The following is a 23,314-nucleotide window of genomic DNA, read 5'->3' on the forward strand; positions in this document are numbered from 1 at the left end:
ATTTTTCGTTATATATCCGTTTGAAGTATCTTAGAATCAGTATATGAACATACTTAAAGTAATAAATGAGTACGTGGACATAAGCATAGTGGTATACCGATAGTGAGAGTAGTTAGAAGCGAATATAGATAAAACTTAATATATACTTTCTTTTTCTGGTTATACTACACCACCCAGATAGCTGCTACCCACCTTATCATAAATGAATAGATTATATATATGAACGCTAGAAATAAAGGTGCTCAACAATAACAAACTAGCTAATGGATCCGTCTAATATGTACATAGGTCCAAATTGTGTATACTTACTGTAATTTTAGACTCCGTTTGGATCCAAGTGCTGACAAGTGAAAATGCTAAACTTTAGCACTAGCTTAACTAAACGGGAGTGCTATTGGGGTGGGCTAAACTTTAGCCAAGACTTTAAAACTTTAGCATGTCAATGAGTGCTAATATGTGCTTGTCGGAAGAATTCTCCAGCCGGGTGGCGGAAAGCACCCGCCTAATCCTAGTTAAGGATGGGTTTGGAGGAGACTTAGGAGCGCTCGATCGGTGGACAGATGAACACAGGAAGGACACGAAGATTTAGAGTGGTTCGGGCCGCCGGAGCGTAACACTCTACGTCCACTTTGGTGTTGTATTGGCTGTGTTTCTGATTGTTGAACCTTGTATTCTAACGAGTACACTCTCCCTTTTATAGTGCAAGGGGAGTGCTTACACCGTGCGAGACCCCGACGGGTGGGCCCGGCCAATAGGAGCTGTTCTACGAGAGATATAGAGGTCATCTCCTCGAGCTCCTCTCCGTAGTCCTCTCGATCGAGAAGTTGATGTGCGTATCTACAGCCAGGATATGACCGTGTACAGCCTTGTCTTGTACAGTGTCCGGCGTCAGCGTTACCCAACAGTGAAGCCGTGCTGTCACTGTTGGGATGGGACCTTCGGTCAGAGGGCGAGAAGGAGCTGTCCCGTGGCGCGCGCACTGTTACAGCGCACGCCTTGGCTCGCCTATTACAGGCCATCATCACGCGCGCAGCGCCGTGACGGGACTGCACACAGTCCGCGTACTGTGCGCGGTGATACGACGCGCCGCCTTGGAAACAGACGGGCTTACCGTGGTGTCAGCTTACCTGCCCCGTGTGTCAGTGGCAGGCCGCACCTTTTGACTTTGGCGCGCCCGACTCAGCTACCGCATTGAATGCGGGTAGGTGAGGAGGCGACCCGTAAGGGGCCTCAGGCCGCAGGCACGCGGCGGGGCCAGCCCCGCTCCTCCCGCTGGGCAACACGTGGTGGCGCCGGACCCCTAATCAGGGAAAGGGGGGCCCGGGGCCGCCGAGACCGGTTGGAACGGGCTGGTCTGTGATGGTCCGGCCATCACACGTGGCGGCCCCGGACCTCCCAGGGGAGGCCGGGTCCGCAGGGGCTACCCGTGAGCTCTCCCCCTCACCTGGGTGTGCAGAGGCCCCGGGCCTCATGGAGCTCGGGGGAGGGTCCGGAGGCCGCGGCCCCAGCTGTCAGGCCCGGAGGCCGTATGCCACGTGGCCCAGAGGCGAGGGGGAGTATGGATTATGGGAATCCGAAGGCCTGGACACCCTAGCGGGAGGTACCCCTATCTGTATGTACCGACAGAGGCCCCCGGGCCCACCTTGGGAGAGGGATGAACCCGCAGGTGGGGCCAAATCCCAGCATCGCGCCGGGTGGACAGCTCGTTCCCGCCGGGCAAGGGCATAGGTGTCCTTTCGCCCGTAGCGGGATCCCCGAGGGGCCCACCCTCCGCGCGTACCGCGCGCATCAGACGGTTCAGATTCTTGTCTTATTTGAGCCCGTCGCGCAGCTCGGGCGGTTCAGATTCCGCCCTTCCCACGACCCTCCAGCACCCATGCCAATGACAGGTGGGCCCGAGCCCACTGGTCATAGAGTGTGAGGGATGGGAAGGCGGCGCTGGCGACCGCTCGGCTTCTCTTCGGTCGCCGCAGGACGCTAAGGTGGGAGCAGCCTTTTGCATAAAAGGTATGCGCCGAAGGGAATGGCTACCTTTTCGCTCTTGCCAACAACGGACGCCGTAGCACCCCTTCATCTCCGCATCCCCTCTTGCGATCGGCATCCTTGCACCCGACTCCTCTTTCTTCCTTGTTCCTTCGCAATCCTTGCCCAACAATCTCCATGGCTTCACTTCCTTTCCCGCGCCGCTTCCAGACCCGGGAACAGCTGGACGCGGTGCGGCGCCTTCTGGGGTGGACCGCGCCAGCAAACGTCGGGAAGGTTAGGGCCGGCGAGATTCCCCTCCGCGACCTTGCCGTGGGGGAATTCGTCCTTTTCAATTCGTACATTATGTGCGGGTTGGTTCCTCCGATCTTCTCCTTCTTCCTCCTACTCCTGGAGGAGTTCGGCCTCCAACTTCATCATCTCACCCCCCACTCCGTCCTCCTCGCGGTGGTCTTCGCCCATTTCATGGAGATGTTCGTGGGGGTGCGTCCCTGCACCACCATCTTCAAACATTTCTACTCCCTGGTTGGGACCGGGAAGAAGCGCGGCGAGATTGGCGCTTACTACTTCCAGCTCCGGCACGGGATGGCGGGCTCCTACATCGCCGCTTTCTCCAGCTCCAAGTGGGAGGAGTGGCATGAAGGCTGGGTCATCGTGGCTGACGAGCCTCATGACCGCCTGGAGCTGCCAACGGAGGGCCCCCAGAGCGACCGGAGCACCTGGAAGGCCAGGCCGACAATACCGGCGGAGCTCGACCCAGTGTTGTACCGGATCAAGAAGCTGGCAAGGAGTGGCCTGACTTATATGATGGTGCTGGGCGACTTCTTGAAGCGGCGAATCGCGCCCCTGCAGCAGTGGTCCCGGATGGCCTACGTGTACACGGGGCTGAACGACTGCTGCAGGATCGCACGCGAGCCCGGCGGCGACTTCACCAGGGCGGAGCTGGAGGCAGCGGTCCGGGCGATGACCGGCGAGGCGTTCATCCCGGAGTCCCTGGTCCTCCCGAGCGGGGTCAAGGCCCTGTGCGAGGACCAGGCATTGCGGTCATCGGTCCTGTCGTTGATGCCGACCCTGGACGAGGGCGGCCTGGCGGTCCGACAACTGGGGGCGACCCCAACCGCGGGCTCCAGATCCCTGGCGCCTCTCCGGACCGCCAGCATCACCCCAGCGAAGGTGCTGGGGAGCCGGGACCCAGAGGTCCGGCCCCCAGCGGGAAAGGAAAGGAGAAAGTGCCGGCGCCAGAGCGCCGGCAGAAAGATAGTGCGGGTGCTGCCCCGGCCCAAGGAGCGACGAGGCTCAGGGGGCGGCACCTGAGCGGCGCAGCCAAGCCGAAGGGAGCAAGTCCCGGAGGCTCCAGCGCGGCGACGGTTCCCTGGTCGGGGAACCGGCGCCGAAACGCCAGAAGACGGCGGGGGCAGAGGAGCGGAGCAGAGCTCCTCCACCCGCGCCACAACGCCAGCAGCCGGAGAGGGGTCCGGAGGAGACACGTCAGCCTCCTCCGCCACCGCCACCAGAACGGCGTCCGGCGACGCCACCACCACCGCCCGAGGCCAATCTACTACCCCCATCACCGCCACCAGCAATTCCGCTGGCGAGGGACACCCACCAAAGGTCCGGGGGGTCCTCGGCTGGGAGGAAAGTCCCCCCCGCAGCCCGGGGCAGATGGGAGTGGTCCGACTTCCCGTAAGTGGTTTTGTCATGGTTTTTCATTTTCTTTTTTGGCTTCCGGTCCTTAACCATACAGGTGATACGGCAGGCCGCAGTCTTCGGATGCTCCCACTGGGGGATCCGGCCCCCAGCCAGCATCGGGGCCCTCGGCGCCGCTCCCAGCAGGGCCCCCGCCTGGAACAGCTCCAGAAGCCCCCGGACCCATGGGCCCGGAGCCGGAGGCCACCACACCGCCACGACCCGAAGCTGCCCCCAGGAGGAGGGCACCAGGTCAGCTGCGACGACCGAGGCACCGGCGACAGCGCCGGGTGTTGAGGTCGGGCCCTCACCAGCTGACCTAGCAGCAGAGGGGGCCACTGCCACGGCGGAGGCTGCTGCGCCAGAGGCAGCGGAGGTGTTGGAGGTCGCGGCACCAGAGGCGGCAGAGGCGGCTGCACCGGAGGCGACAGAGGCGACGGCTCCAGAGTCAGCAGAGGCAGCGGCTCCGGAGGTCGCCGAAGTTGCCAGCAGCACCCACCCACCGGCAGAGGAGGAGGAACCGGAGGTGGTGCTGGGAAGGTACCTCCTCCCGAGCACAGCGGAGGTCCCGCTCCCCCGGCTCATAGCCAAATGCCAGCAAGCTCAACAGGAGCTAGAGGCTGGCATGCGCCGGGAGTGGGAGAAGCTGGAGGCGGAGCGCCAGCGGCTCTTCGACTGGGAGGTCCGCCTGGGGGGCCGCATCAACTCTGTCTCCGCCCGCTACGCCGAGGAGCGCGCCAAACTCGTGGCGGGGCGCGAGCTCCTGCGGGAGGAGCTGGAGCAGGCGCGCGACCGGGAGGAAGCAGCGCGCCAGCGGGAGTTGGCGGCCACACGGCGGGAAGCAGAGGCTCTCCAGGGGCTGATTGCCGTGGAGAGGCAGAAAGAGGCGGCGGCGGAGACGGAGCGGGCCGCCCAGGAGCTGATAGGCGCGGCGAGGGAGGCGTTTGCCACGGCCGAGGCGCATCAGGCCGCCCTCGCGGATCGGGCGGCGGCGGTAGCGAAGAAAGAAGAAGAGCTGGTCGCCCGAGAAGCAGAGGAGGTGGTCCGGCAGCAGGAGCTCCAGAAGCGGGAAGAGGCCATGGAGGAGGAGCTGGCAGCCGGGAACCGGAGGCTCCAGGAGCGCGAGGCAGCGCTTCAGGAGAGGGAGGCCAAGGTGGAGGGGTTCCTGGCAGAGCAGCGCGCCGGCGCCAACCGATTAACAAGATGGGTTGGTGCGGTGAACCCTCTGCTAGAAGCGCTCGGAGCCAAACCCATCTAGGTACCAGAGGCTCCTTCACCATTTGGTGCCGCACTCCAACTGCTGGACTCCACCGCCAGGCGCCTACAGGATGCGGAGGCCGGCCTTCAGGACCTCCTGGAGGCAGAGGGACGAGTGGTTGCCCGAGGGATGGCGGAGTACATCCTCACCAGCTTCCGAAGCCATGATCCTGCCGTCCAGCTGACTCCCGTCCTGGTCGGACCCCTCCGGGCAACGGCAGCCGCTGCGCGGGAAGGAGTCCAGGAGGCAGTGGACCTGGTCGCGGCCCGCCTCCGGCGACGTCCTGAACCTGCAGAGAGTGGGAGTGCCTCCGGACCACCAGAGCAGTAGTGCTAGTATCTTTTTGTTATTTCTTTTGTAATACAACTTTTGTTATTGTAAGATAATATTGTGCATATTCAACGCAATTTTTGTGAGAAACTTAGCTGTTTTCCTGCTGTCGGTTTGTAAGGTCTTCTTGTGCATACCAAGGTCCCGTGTGGCCCCCTGGGAGGTAGTCGCGATAGGACGGGACTAGCTGCCATAGAACCGAGGTCCTGCACATGACTTAGATCGACGCTTAGTAGACGTCCCCACGAGGTACCGGTCCGGCCAGCAAAAGCCTACTGCGTTGCGTAACGAGTCAGAGCACCGGAGCCATAGTTCGGGAATCTAAGGGGTCCCGGCCCCCGGGTCCATTGTTCGAGGTACAACGATACCCATCCTAGGGGGGCAGGGCGTGTAGGCTTAGGGTACGGAACCAGGCTAAGCGGCTACACAGCCCTGGACCCCAGCAAAGAACGAGCACGCCTCCCTGAAGCCAGTTCCCGGGTGCCCAGTTCCTTTTCTTCCGCGAGACAGGGGTCCCGGGCAGAGACATAGTGTAGCAACCTAAGTAGGACCTTCGACACGACACAGACGCGAAAAACCACGTGGGGGTTAGCATAACAAGAAGCGAAAAAACCTTAGAATCGCATAGAGTTCAAGGACGCGTTTGAGAACAAATTTCCCCTTAAATGAATTGGTACAGGAGAGTTGTGCGATGTACGCCAGGGGCCGGGTTTACGAGGGCGGACCTCTACCGCCCTGGTCCGCACGGCAATGCTACCAATTACAAAGGAAAAATTTCCTCCCAACCAGGTCCTAGGGATAGAACTTACGGAGGTGCTCAATGTTCCATGGATTGGGTAGTTGCATTCCATCCTCCGCAGCCAGGCGAACAGATCCGGGTCGGCACACCTTGGTCACCTTGAAGGGCCCCTCCCAGCTGGGGGAGAGCTTATGCATACCCTCCCGGTTCAAGATTCGCCTTAGGACTAGGTCCCCGACCCGGAGCTCCCTACTTCGCACGAACCGTTAGTGGTAGCGCCGGAGCGCTTGGTTGTACCGTGCGTTGCGGACTGCTGCTCGCCATCTACGCTCGTCTACGAGGTCCACGTCTTGGCGACGCTCCTGCTCCTGCATCTCTTCATCAAAAGACCGGACTCGCAGAGAGCCCATGGTGATCTCCGGGGGAAGGCACGCTTCGGCCCCGTAGACCAGGAAGAAAGGGGTTTCCCCTGTTGCACGGCTGGGTGTGGTCCGGTTCCCCCATAACACACTCGGAAGCTCTTCAATCCATCTTGCGCCATGCTTCTCAAGGTCACAGTAGGTTCGGATCTTGAGCCCTCTGAGGATTTCGGCATTGGCCCGCTCAACTTGGCCATTGCTCCTGGGATGGGCCACCGAGGCGAAACAGAGCTGGATGCCCATATCCTCACAGTACTCCTGGAAGTACTGGCTCGTGAACTGAGTCCCATTGTCAGTAATGACCCGGTTCGGGACCCCGAACCGGCACACAATTGACCTGAGAAAAGCAGTTGCTGATGCCTTGGTGATGTTGACCACTGGGGCTGCCTCTGGCCACTTAGTGAATTTGTCAATGGCAACATAGAGGTACCGGTACCCGCCAACGGCCCTAGGGAAAGGTCCCAAAATATCCAACCCCCACACGGCAAAAGGCCAAGAGGGAGGAATCATCTGCAGTGCCTGAGCTGGAGTGTGTATTTACTTTGCGTGGAACTGGCACGCTTTGCAGGACCTTACCAACTCAGCTGCATCCTGGAGTGCTGTCGGCCAGTAAAAGCCATGCCGGAAAGCTTTACCAACCAGCGTGCGGGATGAAGAATGACTTCCGCACTCGCCTCCATGGATCTCCGCAAGCAAGTCGCAGCCCTCTTCCTGGGTGATGCACCGCATGAGGACGCCGTTGGCGCCACGGCGGTAGAGATCCCCTTCTACCACTGTGTACCGCTTAGCCATCCGGACAATGCGCTCAGCAGATGCTTGATCTTCAGGAAGGTAATTTTCCTTCAGGTAGTCCCGGACCTTAGAGATCCATGCATCGGGACCTTCCTGAGAAACTGGGCGTGCCCCCCTGAGGTCTTCGGGACCCTCAAGGGAGCACACGACCCTTGGTGGGCTCCACGGATGGAGCTCCGCCGGGACCGCCAGCTTCGAGGTGCTAGTCCGACCCCCTTCGCCCAGGTCGGCAGGCTAGGCGGAAGGCTTCAGCAGGCGTCTCTGGAAGATGCCCTCAGGCACGGGTGACTGGGTCGATGCGCTCGCGGAGAGTGCATCAGCTGCTGTGTTGCCTTCGCGTGGAACATGTTGCAGTTCCAGCACATCGAAGTCCTTCTGGAGCCTCTTCACATGAATGAGATAGGCTGCGAGCTGGGGGTTGTTGCAGCAACACTCCCCTCGGACTTGCCTGATGATGAGTTGGGAGTCTCCTTTGACCAGGAGCTCCCGGACCCCCAGGGACAGAGCCGCCGTGAGCCCAAAGATCAAGGCCTCATACTCTGCCATGTTGTTGGTGGCTTCAAAATCGAGGTGCACCATGTACTTTAACTGCTCGCCACGTGGGTCGATGAGGACCACGCCCGCCCCGGCCCTCTTGCTGCGGGCGGACCCGTCAAAGAAAAGGGTCCAGTGAGGTCCGGTGAAGACCGGAGCCCTGACCTCCAGACGTGGGGGGTCCGTGCCTTGGTCCGGACCCCCGGAGGCACTTGGTGCGGGCGTCCATTCTGCAATGAAGTCAGCAAGGATCTGACTCTTAATGGCGTGACGCGGCCGGAAGTCGAGCTGGAACCCAGCGAGCTCCGCTGCCCACTTGGCGATGTTGCCCATGGCGTTGGAGTTGTGGAGGATGGCCCTCAATGGGTAGGAGGTCACCACCACAACCTTGTGGGCCTGAAAGTAGTGGCGGAGCTTCCTGGACGCAACAAGTATAGCATAAAGGAGCTTATGTGTCTCAGGATACCTGGCCTTTGCCTCATGGAGGACCTCACTGACGTAGTAGACCGGCTTCTGGACGGTCCTGACTCTGCCAGTTGGACTGGATCCTTCAACTTGAGCTGGGGTCCCGTCGGCCCCCAAGCTGCTTAACACTTCTCCAGGTCGGGACCCGGCCGGACCCTCCGAAATAGGGCCGGTTGCTGGAGTGGGGGAGGCCGGACCTCCCTCTTCTGCAGGAGGGTCCACAGAGGTCCCCTGCGGGAGAAGCTCGGACCTCTCGGCGATCAGCACCATGCTGATCACTTCGGTCGTTGCTGCAAGGTAAAGAAACAGTGTCTCACCTGGGTCCGGTGCGACCAGGACCGGCAAGGAGGTAAGGTACTGCTTCATCTCTTGGAAGGCACGTTCTGCCTCTTCGGTCCATACGAATGGGCCGGACCCCCTCATCAACTTGAAGAAGGGAAGCGCCCTCTCCGCCAGCCTCGAAATGAAGCGGCTGAGGGCTGCAAGGGATCCCGTCAACCTCTGCACATCCTTGAGGCGCACCGGGGGTCTCATTGCCTCGATCGCCCGGACCTTATCCGGGTTGGCCTCGATCCCCCGGTGGGAGACCAGGAATCCAAGGAGCTTTCCCGCCGATACGCCGAAGACGCACTTCTCGGGGTTAAGCTTGGTAGAGGTCGCGCGTAGCTTGTCGAAGACTTGAGCCAGATTTTCTAAGAGGGAACTCGACTCCCTAGTCTTGACAACGATGTCATCGACATATACCTCGACTATATCTCTAACCAAATCACCTAGAGTGATGTTCATTGCACGAGCAAAGGTGGGTAGAGCATTAAGCAATCCATAAGGCATCACTATATAACAATAAAGACCATCCACTGTTACAAAAGCTGTATGTTTCCTATCATCACTAGCCATCTTGATTTGGTGGAAACCAGAATAGGCATCTATGAAGGACAGCAAAATCACACCCGGAGGTGGAGTCTACATCTGGTCTATACGCGGAAGTGGATAAGGGTCTTTTGGACATGCCTTGTTTAGATTGGTGTAGTCGATGCACATCCGAAGCTTCCCGTTGGCCTTTGGGACCACAACCGGGTTGGCCAACCATACAGGATGGTAGACCTCCTCGATGAAGCCAGCCTGCAGCAGCTTGCGGACCTCTTCACGGATGAAGTTTGCCGCTCGATGGGACTGCTTGCGTGGCTTTTGCCGGACCGGCTTTGGCGTCGGGGTGGATCTTCAGATGATGCTCAATCACCTCCCTAGGGATCCCGGGCATCTGTGACGGTTCCCAGGCGAACACGTCGACATTTGCCTGGAGGAAGGTGACGAGCGCGCTTTCCTATTTCTCCCCCAGGTTGCCACCGATGCGGGTGGTCTGGGAGGCCCTCCGCTCCGACCTGGACGGGTCTTCACGGGAAAACGTCCCGTGTCGGACGGACGGGACCTTCGGTGCCTTGGCCTGAGGCCTTGGCACGTGAGGTCGAGGGGTCGGACCCCCTGGGCGCCGGCTGCAGGGGTAAGCCCCGTGGGCCAGCGGCATGGAGCTTTTCGACCGCCACAACAGCCGTGGCACGATCGCTCTGGATAGTGAGGACGCCTGCCGGAGAGGGCATCTTCAGGACCAGGTACCCGTAGTGGGCCGACGGCCATAAACCGGTACAGGGCCGGTCTGCCGATGATGGCGTTGAAGGGGAGGTTAACTTCCGCGACCTCGAACTGCACGTTCTCGGTACGGAAATTGTCCTCCGTCCCGAATGTAACCGGTAAGGTGATGGTGCCCACCGGGTACACGGGATCCGGGCCCACTCCTGAGAATGGGGCGTGATTGGAGCCAGCTTGGACTCCGGAATCTGCAGGTGCTTGAACGCTGCATAGCTGATGACGCTGAGGCCGGCTCCTCCGTCGATCAGCACATGGTGAAGGCGAACATTGGCGATGGTGGGTGCCGTGGATGAGCGGCAGCACCCCCGCGCCCGCCATGTTCTCTGGGCAATCGGATGGCCCGAAGGAGACGGTGGTGCCTTTCCACCGCTGATGGGCGCCGCCTTCGGCACCCCTGGCTTCACCGAGAGGACCTCCCGCGAAGGCCTTGACGTCCCGCCGGGAGACGAGCTCCGAACTGCCGCCGTACATAACGTACAGCTTCTTGCGGCGCTCGTCCCCGCCGGACTCGGAATCGGACTGCTGAAAAGTCCTTGAGGTCTTTGTTGGGGGCTTGATACCCCAACTCTCTCTCCGTCGCGGCTGCGTCGGCATCGGAGGCTTTCTCCTTACCGGACTGGCGCGGTGGGGAGGAGCCCTCCTTGGAGGCTTGATCTCGCCTTCTTGCTGAGGCGCTCCGCCGAGCTTCTGGATCTCGCGGCACTCGGTGGCGCATGTGGCGAGCCCCGGATGAACAGGCACGACCCGGGGTCGGTGCGCTGCTGTCGCGGGCGCTTGCCACGGGAGTTCTGGCCCCGGTCCCGTCGCAGCTGCAACGGCCGGACCCCCAATCCGTGACTTGTCAAAGCCACGGGCCTTCTTGTTTTTTTTCTTGCCGCTGCCGGGGGAAGCGTCGCTGGGTCCGCTCGTCTGATCGGGTCCTGCCTGGGTTGCAGAGTGCCATGCACGGACCTTCTGCAGCCGGGCGCATTTGTCCGCCAGAGCGAACAGGGTGGTGACGGCTTCCACTTGGTGGGTCGCCAGCTTCTCTAGCATCTTCTCGTCTCGGACCCCCTGTCGGAAGCCGTGATAATAGACGCATCGGAGATACGCGGGATAGTTCCACGTACCTTGGTGAAGCGGGAGATGAAGGCCCGGAGGGTTTCCCCGGGTTGCTGCCTCACGGCGTGGAGGTTGGGCCTCCACGCCATGCTGCTGGTACGCGCTGGCGAAGTTCGCAGTGAACTGCGCGCAGAGCTCCCCAGGACTGGATGGTTCCTGGGGTAAGATTCATGAGCCAGGTCCGGGCTGGCCCGGTCAAGGCTACATGAAAGTAACTTGCCATGACGGCTTCGTTACCTCCGGCCGCCGTGATGGCGGTGATGTAGACCTGCAGGAACTCTGACGGGTTGGAGGACCCGTCATTTTTCCGGCAGGTGAGGCCGAAACTTGGACGGCCAGGCGACTGCGCGGAGGTGGCCTGCGAGCGCTGCGCAGCCCACGCCCGACACCGGTGCCTGGGGGTCCCTGCGACCTGGCCGCAGCCGCATCGAGCTCGGGCGCAAGGTCCGACCCTCAATATTGAGTCGTCGGTTGCGCGCCGCTCGATGGAGACCCTGGCGTCCTCTCCCGCATGCCTGCGGTTGAGCTCCGCCCGGAGGTCTTCGGTCCGTGCACTCCTCACGGATGGTGAGTGCACAGAACCGGATGCACCGCCCTGGCGACGGCGCTGCCTGGAAACAGACCCCCCCGCAGAGCCTGGGGAAGCCTGTGCCAGGTTGAGGAGACGGTCGACGTCGTCACGCCATTGTCTGTGCGCGTCTGGCGACGCCTCGCCCGGGGGGTTGCGGAGCAACTCCCTGGCTGCCATGAGGGGCCCGCTCGGTGGGAGCACCGATTGGGCCACAGAGGCCCGCTCCGCTGCACACGGTGGAGCAGCACGCGGGGCCACTCTGGAGGCGGGATGGCGCGAGGCGTGTGGCGCCGTTGACGCCACTTCTTCACCGATCAGGAGGTCATGGTGGCCATTTTCCTGCGCCATTGAGGTTGTGAAGGTCGACCGAGCGCAATCCAAACCTAAAGCCCCTATCTGGCGCGCCAAATGTCGGAGGAATTCTCCAGCCGGGTGGCGGAAAGCACCCGCCTAATCCTAGTTAAGGATGGGTTTGGAGGAGACTTAGGAGCGCTCGATCGGTGGACAGATGAACATAGGAAGGACACGAAGATTTAGAGTGGTTCGGGCCGCCGGAGCGTAACACCCTACGTCCACTTTGGTGTTGTATTGGCTGTGTTTCTGATTGTTGAACCTTGTATTCTAACGAGTACACTCTCCCTTTTATAGTGCAAGGGGAGTGCTTACACCGTGCGAGACCCCGACAGGTGGGCCCGGCCAATAGGAGCTGTTCTACGAGAGATATAGAGGTCATCTCCTCGAGCTCCTCTCCGTAGTCCTCTCGATCGAGAAGTTGATGTGCGTATCTACAGCCAGGATATGACCGTGTACAGCCTTGTCTTGTACAGTGTCCGGCGTCAGCGTTACCCAACAGTGAAGCCGTGCTGTCACTGTTGGGATGGGACCTTCGGTCAGAGGGCGAGAAGGAGCTGTCCCGTGGCGCGCGCACTGTTACAGCGCACGCCTTGGCTCGCCTATTACAGGCCATCATCACGCGCGCAGCGCCGTGATGGGACTGCACACAGTCCGCGTACTGTGCGCGGTGATACGACGCGCCGCCTTGGAAACAGACGGGCTTACCGTGGTGTCAGCTTACCTGCCCCGTGTGTCAGTGGCAGGCCGCACCTTTTGACTTTGGCGCGCCCGACTCAGCTACCGCATTGAATGCGGGTAGGTGAGGAGGCGACCCGTAAGGGGCCTCAGGCCGCAGGCACGCGGCGGGGCCAGCCCCGCTCCTCCCGCTGGGCAACACGTGGTGGCGCCGGACCCCTAATCAGGGAAAGGGGGGCCCGGGGCCGCCGAGACCGGTTGGAACGGGCTGGTCTGTGATGGTCCGGCCATCACACGTGGCGGCCCCGGACCTCCCAGGGGAGGCCGGGTCCGCAGGGGCTACCCGTGAGCTCTCCCCCTCACCTGGGTGTGCAGAGGCCCCGGGCCTCATGGAGCTCGGGGGAGGGTCCGGAGGCCGCGGCCCCAGCTGTCAGGCCCGGAGGCCGTATGCCACGTGGCCCAGAGGCGAGGGGGAGTATGGATTATGGGAATCCGAAGGCCTGGACACCCTAGCTTGAGGTACCCCTATCTGTATGTACCGACAGTGCTAAAGTTTAGCACTCAACTTTATCTTCTCCAAACATGCTTTTATTAGGTATTTGTATGCACGGAGTGTAAATAGATTTTTATATTTGCTTTGCTAAATCAGTTAAATTATTTGTTTTCTCATCTCAAACAGAGGTGGGATGTAGTAGCGGAGTCTTTTTGAAAGGACGATGATTATTATTCCTAAGCTAGCTAGCAACTTTATAACTATTTGCACTTAGACCGGTCTCGGTAGGGATTTTATAAGGATTAAATTAAATATTATGCCACATCAGTAAATTTGCTGATACGATAAGATAATAATTATGAGAAGAGAGGAGGGGTAATTTTATGGGACGAGAGAAAAGTTTTATCACCGTGGCACACACATATATATATCAAGTGCTCAGTCACCATGCACCGGTTACAGCGCGCGTCGCGTGCTGCCAAAAAAGAAAAGAATAAATCAAATCATACTACGATGGAGTGCTAGACAGTACTATACTAGATTAGTAGCAGGCATGCAATTAATTAGAGCACGAGTAGGATTAGATCGATGAGACAGGCGACGCGACGGATCTCTTGTGGATCGGATCGGAGGTTCATTTCATTCCTTATTAGCGCGTGGCAGCTGCTGCTGATCGATCGATGGAGAGATTACTAGCGCTAGCTGAGAGTACGTAGTAGTAAGCATCTGGAGATTGTAGTAGGAGGGGCGGCCTAGCTTACCGTTTAGTTAATTGTCATGGGATGGAATTTTGGATCGTTGCGCGAAAATTTGTAGTGTTGACCAGAGTGCCAGCTGATGCGAATCTGATGCATCCCATGGTGGTTGAGACACTTTTTGAAGGAATGATGAAGGGATATATGAGCACGCGCGAATACAAGACTAGCTTGGCCAGCACTGCAAGTGAAAAGCTAGCTGGCTGGCCAGGCAGATGGATCGTCGACTGCAAGTCGTTCGTTACTACCTTTTGACTGCTTTTTAGACAAACAAACAAAACAAAGAGTTCCCCTTTTATTAGGACACTAGAGAAGTCGAGGGGGGGAGATAAAATGAATGAAATTAAAGAAATGGGGCGCGCAATGGAAAATGGATCTCGGCAGCGCAGTCTGAAAATGGGCGGAGACGACGGGCGTTTCGGCCCGCCTGGGGACTGGGGTTGGCTTTGCTTTGACCGCCCACCTTCTATAGGTGCTGCTTCCTGTGCGGGAGCTAGCCCGCGGAGCCGCGTCGGCGTCGTTCGTCTGACCCGGCCAGCACCAGTGCATGCAGCGAGCTAGGTCAAACCCCTCCCCCCCACACACGGACACGGAGGAGGAGGAGGACGACGACGACCCGACCACCACCTGCTGCCATGCGCTACAGCCTATCTACGACCACGCCACGCAACTCCTCCGCTCCGCCGCAGCCTAGTATCTATCTATCTATATAAACCCATCCATCCCCACACCCCACCGATCAACCCAAACAAATACAAACCACATTGCATAGCAGCAGCCAGCATATGTAGAGCGAGAGAGCATTCAATTATATTCATCCCAAGCTCGCCCTCCACCTTCAATTTATTTGTCCATCGTCTTCCATCCATTCCTAGCTAGCTAGCTTGCTTGCATACATACATACATACATACATATATATATGGAGGTCGTCCCAGTCCCAGGGGTGGCCGCCGGCGATCATCTGCCGTGCGCCGGCGCCATGGCCGCGCTCGCCCTCCTCCTCTGCGCCTTCATCTACGCCGCCTGGCTCTCGCCGGCCGCCACCAGGCGCCGCCTCCGCCGTGCCGGATTCGACGGGCCCAGGCCCTCCTTCCCCTTCGGCAACCTGCCCGAGATCACCGCCACCACGATGGCCGCCGCCAACAGCAGCACCAGCACCAAAACAACACTGCCGCTGCTGCCTGCTTCCCCCTCCTCCACCATCAGCGACGTCCACGCCGCCGTATTCCCCTACTTCGCCCGCTGGCGCCAGGCCTTCGGCAAGGTCTTCGTCTACTGGCTGGGCACGGAGCCCTTCCTGTACGTGGCCGACCCGGACTTCCTCAAGGCCGCCACCGCCGGCGCGCTCGGCAAGCGCTGGGGGAAGCCCGACGTCTTCCGCCGCGACCGGATGCCCATGTTCGGCAGGGGGCTCGTCATGGCCGAGGGCGACGAGTGGGCGCGCCACCGCAACATCATCGCGCCCGCATTCTCCGCCACCAACCTCAACCACATGATCGGGGTCATGCAGCGGACCACCGCCGGGATGCTCGCGCGCTGGGCCGACGCCGTGGTCGCCGGCCAGAGCGTCATCGACGTCGAGGCCGGCATCGTCCGGAACGCAGCCGAGATCATCGCCAAGGCCAGCTTCGGCATGGACGACGACGACGAGGCCGGCGCGCGGGTGTTCCACAAGCTGCAGGCCATGCAGGCGATGCTGTTCCAGTCCAACCGCCTCGTGGGCGTGCCGCTGGCGCGGCTGCTGCACGTGCGCAAGACGTACGAGGCGTGGAAGCTCGGCCGGGAGATCGACGCGCTGCTCATGGAGATCATCGACGCGCGCCGTCGGCGTCAAGGGAGGAGCGGCGGCAGCAGCAACAACAAAGACCTGCTGTCGCTGCTGCTTGCCGGGAGCGGGAGCGAGTCGTCGGAGGAGCGTCGGCTGACGACGCGGGAGGTGGTGGACGAGTGCAAGACCTTCTTTTTCGGCGGGCACGAGACGACGGCGCTGGCGCTGTCGTGGACGCTGCTGATGCTGGCGGCGCACCCGGAGTGGCAGGAGGCGCTGCGGGAGGAGGTGTTGGCCGCCGGGGCGGGCGGCGAGGGGCCCCTGGACGCTGCGTCTCTGGGGCGGCTGACGAAGATGGGGTGGGTCATGAGCGAGGTGCTGCGGCTGTACCCGCCGTCGCCCAACGTGCAGCGGCAGGCGCTGGAGGACATCAGCAGCAGCTCCGGCGTGGTGGTCCCGCGGGGCACCAACATGTGGGTGGACGTGGTGGCGATGCACCGCGACCCGGCGCTGTGGGGCGAGGACGCGCACGAGTTCCGGCCGGAGCGGTTCGCGCGGGACCCCGTGCAGGGCGGGTGCCGGCAGCGCATGGGGTTCCTGCCCTTTGGGTTCGGCGGCCGCATCTGCGTGGGGAGGAACCTGACGGCCATGGAGTACCGGGTGGTGCTGGCCATGCTGCTGCGGCGCTTCCGGCTGGAGGTGGCGCCCGAGTACAGGCACGCGCCAAGGGTCATGCTCTCGCTGAGGCCAGCCGCCGGCATCCAACTCCGGCTCACGCCCATCATCCATTGATCAGGAGTCGGTGGTATGGAGTTATTGTTGGCATGTAAGCTTGCTAGCTCTGTATGCAATGCAACACAATACAATCTAGTAGGGGCACTAACTTGCTACACATATAGGAAAAGTATGTGACATTGTTGTGTGTGCAAGAATATAAAAAACAAAGAAGGTATTTTCTAGAGGAAAAAAGTAGCATGGGACTCCATCCATCCATCCATCCATTTCCAAAAAATTTGGTGCCATATATTTTTCAGGGAAAATATAGCATGGTGCTAACTTGAATTTTGGTTGCGACGTTGGCATTATAAAAAAACCAATGCAAATATGCAATAATATAAGCTATGCTTAAGCACCTTCCATGGTAAGGGATGGAGTGAAATGAGTGTGTCACTTTTTTTTTTCTGACAAGGCAGGGGAGTAAAGTTCAATAGTTTGGACTTGGATTATTCATCCCTCTATCCACAGTATGATAGAAAAAGTGAAATGAAAGAGCACTCTTTCCGGTCAAATAAAATGAAAAGCTTACTGTAACCGTGGAGTACGTACGGCAACCGGACGTACCGTGCGGGGCGTTGAAGTTGGAACGACCGACTGACTGACCGGGTTAATTTCTCCTCCGTCGTCTTCTTGTGCGTGGAAGATAGCTGCCTGCAGCCATGGATGGACGGATGGATGGATGGATTCCTCGTGCTTGCGTTGCCTGGTCAGCTCCAGCATCAATTTTTTTTCAATTATACAGCACAACTTATATACTTACAATGCGCACACACTCACCTCTATGAATACGTGTACGCAAACTCTACTGCTATAACTGCTATGAGTATTTTTAAAGACTAAGCCGGTAAATTCTCGAGATTGATGAAGTTATCATAGACGTCTCGCCGTTGACGGAAACGTCGCATACAAGTGAAAGCACAGCACCGTTAGATGCTATAGAATTCTGATTGAACTAGTGCTACTTTTCAAATGCAATACGAGGAGGTCGGTCATCTTGGTTCGTTCCTTCCTGTTGTGTGTGTTTTGCTAGCTAGGTCGACGTGGACGACTGTACGTATGAATCAATGTTTCCTTTTGATTAGTCGATGGATCGAGCCGGGTCAGATTTGGGTTTTACAGTACTCAATTTGCATGCTTCCGTGCGTGTGCGGCGGCCACCACGTCAAGTATACATCTCCTTTATTTCTGCATCGCTGCTAGCTGCCTAGACGCTTACTTATATAGCTCTCCAGAAAATTAAACCACCACACATGCATCTGTATGAGATGTAGCAGTAGAGTAATGTTCGACCGACAAAACAGAACAAACAAACAAACAAAAAGAATGCCGTATGTCAGGGCCCATCCGGGTTCGAACCGGAGACCTATTGATCTGCAGTCAATTGCTCTACCACTGAGCTATGGACCCCGTTACGAGTATGTTGCTTTTACTTATCAATTATACCTTGGAACGATATTCCCTCCCTCCCCCATTCCAACGGCCCCAGGCCCCAGCATTATGTGTTGCCCCGTCCGAGATGCTGAATTCCGCGGCGGTGTACGGTGCTGTGGATTCTGGGTGTCGAGCCGGCGGTAATGGCAACGGCGACGGCGGCGTTGGGAGAGGCCACACCGCATCTTCCTCAGCAGCAAAGTCCATGGCCCGTGCTAGCTAGGAACCACTCAACTTTACTATCACCGCCGGATCTGAACAAAGGAAGGAAAGAAAAGAGGCAGCAGGGAGCAGCTTGCTTGCTAGTACTACAATCAAATCAATCCAAAGGGTGGGACATGTCAGTCCGTCGTCAACCAAGGATAGATACATTTCGCAATGGAGCATGCCACAGGGCAGAGAATCGTCTGACAAGAGTAGCAGACACACAGGCAATCAATCGAAACAATCCAATGCAAAGTTTTCCTTGTTTATCGCTTGCTACTGTTAGCCCGTTTCTTACCTCTTTCCTTCCTCCTCTCCTCTCCTCTTCCTTTTCTGCAGCAAAACCGTTTTGCACCTAATGCTAATGCGCAGCCCGGCCTGGAGGAGGGCATACAAACATGTTCCTCCTTTTTGACCAAGCATATGTACTACTACATTCTTTCTTGGTCGTTCCTTCTCTTTTTCACACACATCATACCAGATCAGATCAGATCAAATCCTTGTGCCGACCCCAAGCATGAATGATTCTCTCGTGCACATTTGTCAATGCATCCATAGTAGTAGCCATAGCAACGAAACCACCTCACTATTCACCCTTCTTCTACCATACATTAGCATACGGCTGGTTGGTTTGGTAGCAAAAGCATATCTCATTATCTCATACAACAGCATCCAAGTACAACACCATAATTTAATTATATGATACGATACGCAGGGTTCCTACTTAACACAGCAACCACAACAACTCTTCTCGCACCTAGGGGGAGGTTAGCGCATGCATGCTGTGCCTGTGTCCAGCCGCTGCTGCGTAGGATGGTTTCTTTTCTTCCTTCAATGTCAGAGAGACTGGCCTGCTCTTCCCACCTGCCATATCCACCAGGCAACTACCTACTCGCGGATCGAGTTGATATCGATGTTTGAGGTTTGTGAGTCCATCTCCCTCATCATGCCCGGAGGCCATCCGCTCATCACGTGAGGAGGCATGTTGTGCTCCTGCAGCGCCATTGCAGGGGCCGCCTCTTCCTCACCAGCATTCACCTCCTCATGCTCCATGTCTGGCTCGGCTTTACCTTTGTTTTTCTTCGAACCGCCATACATGAAGCTCCCTACTATCACCTGCGCCAATGCAAAACCGATGAGAGCAAGACAAACTCGTAGCACAAGGTCCTGGACGCACGAAGAAACTGGTACGGGACACACAAAAAAAGGTGACTATGCTTCTTTTCTTTTTATTCAGTTGAGATAGCAAACAAACCACATGACAGAACAATTATGACGGTATGAAATTCATACTAGCTCACAAAAGATCAGATGATTTATGACACAAAAACCAGAAATCACCTGAACTGTTCCAGCTGCTGTCAGGACACCACCTACACTGCCACCAATAACCCTGTGGTCAGGACCACACAAAGCTATGCAAAGCCCTCCGCTTCGGGTCCGTGTGCCACCATCATCTAGCACCAAGTATGACCCAGAAAGGCACAGGATCTCAAATCGACCCTGCCAAATCAATAATAAAACATAAAGGCATAAACTAAATGAGAACAAAATGACATTTCTCAGGATCACATTGTAAGTGAACAGTTGTACTGAAAAAGAAAGTATCTTATGAAGTATGTCCCGCACTGCAAACTCAAAAATGAATAAAATGCTCTCAGACGTTCTCAGCATAGGAAAAAAATTAGAGCAAAAGCATGCAAACCAGTGCTCCATTTTATGACTCTTTTCCTGTCACAGCAATAGCTTTAGATCTGACATGCAAGCAATCTGGCTACGCAGGCAATGCCAGCAGCAAATAATTTGTCTAATTTACAGTGAGCAAAAATTTATATTCAAATGTACAGCAAGAGAAGAGCAAAACACATGCATGCAGTAGTTTGCAACAATTGATAACCAACAGCAACATACCTCATATGTAACCACACCACCAGAATCTGAATCCTGGTGAAGGGTTGCCGTAGAAACAGCTCCAGTAGCTGAAATGATGCACACTGCCCTTGGGCCTTGTTGTGAAAACGCCATTATCCTGGCAGCAACATCCTGCACAGATGAGAAGGCTATAATTGGACTGTTCAGAATACAACAACAACAAGAAGAAACTATTTAGTATTTCCTGAAACAGACAAAATAGCATCATGCTCTAATTTTTCTTCTCAAGTAGTTGGCTCCCCCAAGGTTGGAATTTACCAAAGTTAACCAGTGACATTATAGCAACCAGGTCGCATAAAAAATCAATATGAAAAAAAATATTCTCAAGTAGATAACCGAGAAAGCCGAACTTTCCTTTCAATTTGAGTTCGACAAGCAAGCTTGGACCAGAACCTTGAAAGCGCAAAAGTTTTTTGTTTTTTGAAAAGAAAAGCATAAGCTATCAGTTCCAAGGATAGAGGATTTTCTTGAATTAAGTCATCAGGAGTATTAATTGCCAAGATAATAAAACCTAAGAGTACGAAAATAAAATTGTAGTGTCACATCAAGTAGCTTTTGAGGGCACAATGCTAGTAATGCATCATCAGCAAGTCCATTATCTAGAAAAAATTAACTTGCACAGTGTAACAATGATGCTAATCCAGTTGCGACCATCCCATGTTACAATACATTTATATATCAATGATAAATCACTCATTTGACAGCTAGCAAAATAACTGAGCTTAATGCATAGCAGTAATAGAAGCCACTAAATTCCACCAGCGAATTTAAACACAAGAAACTGTATTGGCCGCCAGAGAAGAGTTTGCTACAATACCTATAGGTTCATGGGGCATTGCTTATTCAGACACCTCATCTATAAGAGTACCATTATTACAACACGGAATTGATCGAATATGCACACTGGGTAAACCAAGAAAAAACACTATGAAGGTAATCCGCATCAAATGCAAACAAGCATCACTCATGGCACTAAGGAAACAGGTCCCACTGAACAATAATACATAAATCAACAGAGGGAGCAACATAGCCACTTTTGGAAAGAATAGTCATCAGTTAGCGATCATTCTAACTTACCTCTCCTGGTTGAATAATAATCACATGAGGAGTAAAACCTGTTCCAACAGAGCCAAGAAACCACTTTCCTGAATAAGACACAAGAGAATTTCATCAGATAACAACAATAACAAACTCATCAGTTCATGCATATAAAATAAGCAAAATGCCTCCCTATACAAAGCAAGGGGATGCAAAAGAACAAAAGCTAGTTAGGCAAAGGGCCCACTTCTTTCATTTTTGTGTGGGAACAGTCAAGGAAGCAAAAGATATATAGTGCTTGCTTAACATAACTGAGCCACCAGTCAATTCAATAACCTCCAATTTATTCATAATCCCACTTTAGTAAGGAAAAAAAAACAGAAGACACTTAGAAGAAATGTCAATACCCACTCAAATTCAAATAACATCCTGAAGAGATCATGCAAATAGAAACACACCCAGAAGGCCAGAATCAAAATGTGAGGGGTTCGTATTGCCATGATGACAGTTATACATTCCATAGGAGTATAGCACAATATGTGAGTAACGACCTATCAATGATGGGAAGGACAAGTCGTGGGATCTAATGCAAAAAACACACACACTAAGAGCACAGGTATAACAGAGCACAATGTTCAGAGTTGATCCAGATACTCAATAAAATGTATAGGTGAAGTCCCCAGGTTCTCTTAATAGCACAATATGCAATGTGGATGGATTCAAGGAAAGTTGAACATAACACAGTAGGTGGCTAGAGCATATTCATACCCAACAAGCAATGCTATCATGCAAGAAGCTCACAGCCCAAAACATAACTATATGGAAGCACAATATCACTTGATGAATCAATTATCATAAAGTATAGGATATGTAAGTGAAATTGCAAGGCAGCGGGAACTCACCAAGCGAAGCCAACTGTTGCATCTTCCCAGACCCAGGAGGCCGCCCCCTTCCACGTTTCTCTGATGGAGCACCAGAGCCTGAACCCCCTGATCCAAATCCTGAACCTGGTGTGCTGACCATGGTTCCCATCCCCGAGTTCGACGAGTGAGGCGTTGATGATGAAGAGGGCGATAACCCGAGAGTCACCGCCCCATCAGGCTTATATTTCCTTGGCCTCCCCCGCTTCTTCTTCACCTGCTCATCCTGGCCAGCCACACTCCCCTGATCCCCCTTAGCATCAGCACTCACGGCCACACCCATGCCAATGTCCATAGCACCGCCGGAGCTGGCGCCGCCACCGGCACTGTGCTGCGCCACAGGAGGTGAGGCCTCAACATGGTGGTACCCCTGCCCAATGTGGGGGCCACCGACGTGCGGGGTCTGGAATGCGTACCCCGCAGAGACTGCATCAAGATGCTGCCGGTATCCGCCGGGCGGCGGGCCGTGGAGCCCCGGCGAGTGGCTGGGGACGCCCGGAGCCCCGATGCCCCGGTGCTGCGCGTAGAACGAGAAGTTGGGCCCCGACGCCACCGTGGACTCCCTCCCGTCCATTCATAGGAATGGGCAGCGCCGCAGAGCTCCCCCTCAGCGCCAAGCCGCCAACCCACCACCAATACGCAGGGACCAAGCCTAGTTGCAAGAAACGGCACAAAGGTGGCTACTTTCTTTCAGTATTCGAGATCAGATGCTTCTGAAAGGTATTGAAGCGAGCAAATGGGCGCAAGAATCTCAACTCTGAGGATCTTCTCCCCGAACTGTCGCACAAAACTGCTATGCTTCTCGCGAGACGAGGCAAGATCAGATCGACGAACGCGAGATCTCAAGGAAGCGGTGAAATTTCCGGGAACGGAAGGAATGAAACGCAAGAAATGGGTGAGGAAGAAAAAAAATTCCGATCTTTGCAACAAATGGGCGAAAGGAGGGGATTTGTGCGAGCTTTCGGCGAAGACCTCTGGGACGAAGGTGGCAGCGGCGGAGGGTAGGGTGGCTCGCGGCGGGATCTGCCTGGCGGCGGGTGAGGAGGGAGCGATCCGATCGGAAATGGCGATGGGGAAATGGGGTGCTAAAACCCTAGAGATGGGGGGAGGGTGAGGGAGGGATCAGAGGGGACGAACCCAAGAAGAGGAAGAGCGAGCATGTATGGTGTATGTGTTCGAGGGGAGAGGGGGGGGGGGGGGGGGGGGAAGAGAGACCGGGGAGGAGAGAGAAGGATTTTCTGTGACATGAGAACGGCGCATGTTGGCGAGAGTGTTTATGTTAAGTTGCCAGTAACTTCACGAGTTCTTGTTCAGGTGAAGCATAAGTTTAAAATTATTCTAAAATCACAGCGATAATTGATGTTTTATCCAACAACTTTTTTTAGATACAAAAAGTTCGTGTGAAAGCTATTTTCATTTTAAGAATATAGACCGAGATTAA

At 56.2% G+C, this 23,314-nt stretch overlaps 2 protein-coding genes and 1 non-coding gene across 5 annotated transcripts; 1 reads left to right on the top strand and 2 right to left on the bottom strand.

Annotated features, from left to right (window-relative positions):
- Positions 1 to 14,557: 14,557 nt before the first annotated feature.
- On the top strand, positions 14,558 to 16,562 carry LOC112877706 (cytochrome P450 714C2). Its single transcript, XM_025942066.1, has one exon. The coding sequence runs from the start codon at positions 14,723 to 14,725 to the stop codon at positions 16,361 to 16,363; it is 1,641 nt and encodes a 546-aa protein (XP_025797851.1). The 5' UTR covers positions 14,558 to 14,722; the 3' UTR covers positions 16,364 to 16,562.
- A 1,121-nt stretch (positions 16,563 to 17,683) lies between these two features.
- TRNAC-GCA lies at positions 17,684 to 17,755 on the bottom strand. The gene has a single exon. It is a non-coding gene; the product is annotated as a tRNA-Cys (tRNA).
- A 797-nt stretch (positions 17,756 to 18,552) lies between these two features.
- On the bottom strand, positions 18,553 to 23,054 carry LOC112880554 (AT-hook motif nuclear-localized protein 9-like). Of its 3 annotated transcripts, none has more exons than XM_025945241.1 (6): positions 22,630 to 23,054; positions 21,856 to 22,525; positions 20,993 to 21,060; positions 19,895 to 20,026; positions 19,325 to 19,486; positions 18,553 to 19,099 (listed from the first exon to the last, which is right to left on the bottom strand). In XM_025945241.1, exons 2-6 carry the CDS (start codon positions 22,445 to 22,447, stop codon positions 18,872 to 18,874), a joined length of 1,182 nt encoding a protein of 393 aa, XP_025801026.1. In that variant the 5' UTR covers positions 22,448 to 22,525; positions 22,630 to 23,054; the 3' UTR covers positions 18,553 to 18,871. The 3 variants fall into 3 exon arrangements, with proteins under 3 accessions (XP_025801026.1, XP_025801036.1, XP_025801019.1); XM_025945251.1 differs by having other exon boundaries at positions 21,856 to 22,553; XM_025945234.1 differs by having other exon boundaries at positions 21,856 to 23,054.
- Between the last annotated feature and the right edge of the window lie 260 nt (positions 23,055 to 23,314).

The sequence above is a fragment of the Panicum hallii genome, chromosome 1 (assembly GCF_002211085.1).
Source record: "Panicum hallii strain FIL2 chromosome 1, PHallii_v3.1, whole genome shotgun sequence".
Taxonomy (NCBI): Eukaryota; Viridiplantae; Streptophyta; class Magnoliopsida; order Poales; family Poaceae; genus Panicum; species Panicum hallii.

What these genes read in the sequence shown, in the direction of transcription:
- LOC112877706 (XM_025942066.1), top strand. Translation starts at nt 14,723, where the DNA reads ATGGAGGTCGTCCCAGTCCCAGGGGTGGCCGCCGGCGATCATCTGCCG.
- LOC112880554 (XM_025945241.1), bottom strand. Translation starts at nt 22,447, where the DNA reads ATGGACGGGAGGGAGTCCACGGTGGCGTCGGGGCCCAACTTCTCGTTC. An exon ending in TTATTATTCAACCAGGAGAG is followed by an intron (nt 20,027 to 20,992) that starts GTAAGTTAGAAT and finishes TCATCTGTGCAG; the next exon opens with GATGTTGCTGCCAGGATAAT. An exon ending in CAGCAGCTGGAACAGTTCAG is followed by an intron (nt 19,100 to 19,324) that starts GTGATTTCTGGT and finishes GCATTGGCGCAG; the next exon opens with GTGATAGTAGGGAGCTTCAT.